At 37.8% G+C, this 5,163-nt stretch overlaps 1 protein-coding gene across 2 annotated transcripts; it reads left to right on the forward strand.

Annotated features, from left to right (window-relative positions):
* Positions 1,144-4,410, forward strand: LOC109843681 (WAT1-related protein At4g30420-like). Of its 2 annotated transcripts, XM_020412633.1 has the most exons (7): positions 1,144-1,360; positions 1,564-1,632; positions 2,163-2,279; positions 2,402-2,633; positions 3,366-3,524; positions 3,864-4,015; positions 4,124-4,410. In XM_020412633.1, exons 1-7 carry the CDS (start codon positions 1,173-1,175, stop codon positions 4,305-4,307), a joined length of 1,101 nt encoding a protein of 366 aa, XP_020268222.1. In that variant the 5' UTR covers positions 1,144-1,172; the 3' UTR covers positions 4,308-4,410. The 2 variants fall into 2 exon arrangements, with proteins under 2 accessions (XP_020268222.1, XP_020268223.1); XM_020412634.1 differs by lacking the exon at positions 1,564-1,632.

The following is a 5,163-nucleotide window of genomic DNA, read 5'->3' on the forward strand; positions in this document are numbered from 1 at the left end:
AATCCCGCGGACATGTTAACCAAGGTGGTCACAGGTAGTAAGTTTAAGCATTGCTTGGACTTGCTTCATATCAACCCGTGTTGAGTTGCCCAAGAGGGCATGGCCCTGTGGGCCGGTGATGGAGGTGAGGTGGAGACTATGTTGGAGAATAATTACAGAACTACGGTTAGCTTGATCCCGGTGGAGGGTACGTAGGCAGTCGCGGTATAGTGACGCAGCTGGTTTGACCTAAATATCTCTCTGGTGGAGTTCGTGGGGTTCTTCTGGTGTTCGTCCAAAATTTAAGGTTTATCAAATGATGTACGAGGTGGAGAATTGTGAGCGGGGGGACAAGGGGGCCCACCCACGTGGGCCTGCCCACGTGAAGCTGCCCCTGCCCTTTCGTGTGCGGCGCGACGAAACCTCACAGCCCGCGCGGATTTTTTTTTACTGCCCGCGCGCGCGTCGTTTTCCCGCCGTTTGCTCCCGCCAAATTCTTCAGCTCCTCCCATTTGGTTTTCCTATAAATAGTGAAGGGGTGGAGGAGTTATAGTGGTGTGGGAAAAATCTCAAGTGGAGTTTTTGAGAGAAAAGAAAGAGAGAAAGATAAAACTTGTATAAGTTTGATATTTTTCTCCATAGTGAAACCCCCTCCCGTGGACGTAGGCTAGTTTACCGAACCACGTAAAAATCCCGTGTTTGTATTGTCATAACTATTTGTTTTACTTGCAGGTGCCCTCGATAGTTTAGGCCTTGCACTAATGAGAGGAAGAGTGGATATCTCACTTCGCTGAGATATTTCGCTACTGAGTCTGGGTTTCCTTCGCGAAACACAGATATCGAGTTTGACTTGTACTTTTGTGAAAACAAAAGTTAGGGCTCTCTCTCAGGACATATTGCTTCCGCGACGGTGGGCGTGACTCTGCGCCCAACACTTGGGTTATTTAAACATAAAATTTAAGAAATAAGCAACTATTTTATACTGGATTCGGATCCTCTCACAGCCAAATCTCATTATATTATTTTAAAAATTCAGGGTTCCCTCCTTTTATATATATATATACTATATATATATATATATAATATATATATATTATATATATATCATAATAATCGCTCCAATGGTTCAGTATTGAAATTAAGTCGGTATTCAAAAGAGTACTGGATCAGTTGAAGAAGGTGGGGTATATATCATGGCCGAGCATCGTTTTGCGCAGAGCATGCCGGTGGTGGCCATGGTGGGGTTGCAGTTCATCTACGCCGGCACGGCGCTGTCGGCGAAGGCGGCGATGAAAGAGGGGCTGAGCCCCATGGTCTTCGTCGTCTACAGGCAAGCCATTGCTACTCTTGCCTTGGCGCCTCCCACCTTTTTCTCCACGAGGTCCTCCCCCTCTCTCCTCCCCTGCTCTGTCTATGTATCTGTACATGGCGAAATGTCACGGAATCCCCTTAAGTTTTGGGGTTCTCGAAGAACCCCCTTCGACGACTTTCAATGTTTTAATTGATGTAGTAGCAGCACTGTAAGGGATCTCTATAGTCTCGCTCTCTCTGACTAAGCTTAATTATTTGCATGTGTAATCTTAGGAGAAGGGGAGATCAGAGGTCTATGGGGCTGAAAGGATTCACCTTGTTGTTTTTTGCAGCCTTTATTGGGTGAGTCGTATAAGAACAAGTTCCCATCTCGATTTTTATTTGTCAGATTAATTCCTCATGTAATCTCCAAATTATCATTCGTCTGTTCAACATCTCATGCCGCAAGCATGTACCATAAAATAAAAACAATTCCTTAGTTCTAAAAAATCGGAGATCTCCGATTTTTTCTTTTGAATAGAAGGGTATTTTGCGAGACTAAGAAGGAACTTTCCGTCACATTCTTGTGTCATGTGCTTACTAGCGATATATTATAGTTGATGGTACTAATTAATGTGGGGAATAAAAAGTAATCAGGTAAGATTTAGTGAAATAAAACTATTCATGATGGAGGTTATGCGCAACTTCCTAAATTTTCAAGGAGGCTTAGTGTTATGAGAAAAAGTTGATGAGGAGTTTACTGCAACTCTCCAAAGTTCACGGGGGTTTTCTGTAATCGGCCCTTTCGAAATTACAAGTAACTTTTAAACAAGAAAAGAAAGTAGAATCATTCTTGTCCTAAAATTAATCATAGATTTCCATGCTTTTTCCAGTGTAACCACCAACCAATTCTTCTATTACCAAGGATTGAATTTGGCATCAGCATCCATGGCGAGCATAGTGAGCAACGTAACCCCTACCATTACATTTTTGATGGCAGCTTCTGCAGGGTAAATAAACCCTTCAATTCTATTTTATATATCATTAAAAAAATTGTTATTGAAATTACATTATTTCAGAAGAAAAAAAAAACCCTTGATTGGAAACTAAAAATTTCAGTTAAATTCCTCAGGTTGGAGAAGGTGGACATGAAGAGCCCTGCGGGCGTTGCAAAAGTTTTTGGTACTGTTATTTGCGTTGGAGGAGCAATTTGTATGGGATCGTTCAAAGGTCCAGAGCTCATGACCACAAACTCATCTCAAACCTTGATCTCCGTGTTGCATGTTGTGGGCAAGAATTGGAAGCTAGGGTTCTTGTGTCTCTTAGGGAGTAGTTGCTCTTGGTCAATTTGGCTAATTTTACAGGTATAGAGGGGCTTTACCCCAGGAAAGTATTTTACAGTTTTTTCTCAGATTAGACCCAAACCTCTCATATTTTTCACATTTTTAATTTAGGGGCTGTTTGGTTCGCTATTATAAGGGGTGGAAAACTTAGAAAACCCTTCCACGTCAGATTTTTAGCCCTCCACGTCAGTTTTTTTGTTTCCGTCCATTTCTTTGTGCCGCTTTGGTTTGCTCGAATGGAAGAGGGAAAACTCTGCTGAAATCGCCGCCAGCTCATATTTTTTCCCCTCTCCGATTTCCTTCCCCAACCGAGTGAAATTGATGAAAATTCTACCACGTCAGATTTTTTCATTCTCTGCTTTGTTTACAAAGGTTTTCCTTTTTTTTTCTATGCGAATCAAACACAAGAAAAATAAATACATTGGTTTCTCACCATTTTTTATGTGCGAATCAAAGCAAAACAATCTATTTCTTGGAAAAGTTTGGAAAACTCAAAACTTGTATTTCTTTACATGGAATTGCATTTCCCTATATCAAGGAAACAAACCAAACAGCCCCCTCAAAACGTTTTAGTCAGTTGTTTCAAATCAAACCCGAGCCAGATTTCCTTCATTTTGTTATTGTGTGGTAGTACAGTTGTTTTCAAAATACGCAGGATGTAGGATCTAATATGAGGAACACCCAATTTATCGTATAAACATTTTGAATACGATCGAGATGCTGATTTTTTTTTATCTCAATTTTGATGGGCAGGTGCCACTATGTAAAAACTATATTGATCCTTTATCTTTGTCAAGTTGGGTGTGCTTCTTATCAACCTTGCAATCAGCAATCTTGACGTATTTCTTGGAGCCGGACTCGAAAGCTTGGAAACTAAATTCTACTTCAGATATTTTGTGTTGCTTGTATGCAGTAAGTGCTTTGTGAACCCCAACTTTAGTTTTAAGATTATTTAAGAAAACCCCCCTTAAAAGCGTGAACCCCAACTTTCACTGGCAATATGTCGTAATTTTACCTATCAATGTGAAACTGTGAGAAACACTATTTTGAGGGTTTTTTTTTTTTTTTTTGATAAAACCTTAAAGTTAAGGGTGTTTTTCTAATGGCCCCTGAACTCGTGAGGGGTTCTCTGATATTATGGAAAGTCACAAGGGGGTTTTCTGTTAATCATCCAAAGTAAAGGGGGGTATCCTGATATTTTGCCTTTTTCTTATCTGTGCTGTTATTTATTATGGAAATTAACTCATACAGGGTGTTATGGGATCCGGTGTAACTTTTTATGTGCAATCCTGGTGCATATCAAGACGAGGCCCTCTCTTCTCTGCGTTATTCAATCCTCTTTACACTGTTATTGTTACTATTTTAGCCATCCTACTGCTTAACGAACATCTATACTTTGGAAGGTACGATTTTGGCTTTTCATTTGCAAAACTTTGTTATTATTTATAAATAGAAAAAAAAAATAAAACTTTGGGATAGCTTACTAGAGGTATGCATTTTGAAAATTTCAGCCTGGTTGGTGCCGTTGCTGTGATTATGGGCTTGTATGTTGTTCTTTGGGGCAAAGCCAAGGATTGTGAGGACAGCACGAGGATGCCACTCACAACTGATGGATCATCAAATAGCTCTGTAACAAATATCAAGGAACCCCTATTAAATTCAAAATTACAACGAGATGAAAAAGTTACAGTTTAGTTGCGTTATACATAGCTGTGTTCTTCTTCAGAATTTCGAAGTTTACTTAACTTGTTGATATGCTTAGTTTTTATTTACTACGAGGGCACTCAAGTTCTATTGTGATGCGAAATGCTAAATGTCTTGTTCTTATTCTTTCCTACTGCATTTTTTTTTTTTTTTACAATGCAAGATGCACGGCCATAAGTTGGTCATGCCATGATTGGCCCATTTTCAAAAAAAAAAAAAAAAAAATCATTATGGCTTTCCGCCACGAGTTTATGTTGTGAGAATATTGGAATAATGTTTGGGTTTTTTTTCTGGATGAGTTGAAAAATCTTCTTTTCAATGAAAAAAACAACAAAGAAAACAAAAGAAAGTAAAAACTCTTTAGCATAAATTTCGACTCATTGAAGATGCCATGAGTTAATTTTCTACTCATACTGACGTCTGCTCTTTTTTTAAACTTAAAATAAAGTATTAAATAAAATTTTGCTGCCTGTCTACAACTTGAATTCAAAAATACAATGTATTTATTTATTTATTTTTCGTTTTTATACACTATTGTGATTATAGATACCATATCATATTATACTTTTTATGAAAGTGTATGTTTAGAAAAAAAAATTCTATGGACAAAAATACCCTTTACATTTGTATGTATTACATTGTTATCCTATTCTAATTAATATAAATAATTAATTTCATGAGAAATTATGGTAAAAATATGTAAATATGCATCATATTTATGTGTTTCATTGCATGTGAAAATATTTAAATGATAAAAGATAAGAAATTCATAATTATAAGTTGATTTTTGTCTCTAATTTTAATTATCTATGATGATTAGTAAAGAGAAAAAAAGTTATTATCTCAT

This window comes from Asparagus officinalis, chromosome 5 (genome assembly GCF_001876935.1).
Source record: "Asparagus officinalis chromosome 5, Aspof.V1, whole genome shotgun sequence".
In the NCBI taxonomy this organism is placed as follows: Eukaryota; Viridiplantae; Streptophyta; class Magnoliopsida; order Asparagales; family Asparagaceae; genus Asparagus; species Asparagus officinalis.

Bases quoted from the DNA above. Each gene is read 5' to 3' on its own strand.
- LOC109843681 (XM_020412633.1), top strand. From the start codon at position 1,173: ATGGCCGAGCATCGTTTTGCGCAGAGCATGCCGGTGGTGGCCATGGTG. The intron at 1,361-1,563 runs GTCCTCCCCCTC...GTGTAATCTTAG, and splicing joins CCCACCTTTTTCTCCACGAG to GAGAAGGGGAGATCAGAGGT. The intron at 4,016-4,123 runs GTACGATTTTGG...TGAAAATTTCAG, and splicing joins GAACATCTATACTTTGGAAG to CCTGGTTGGTGCCGTTGCTG.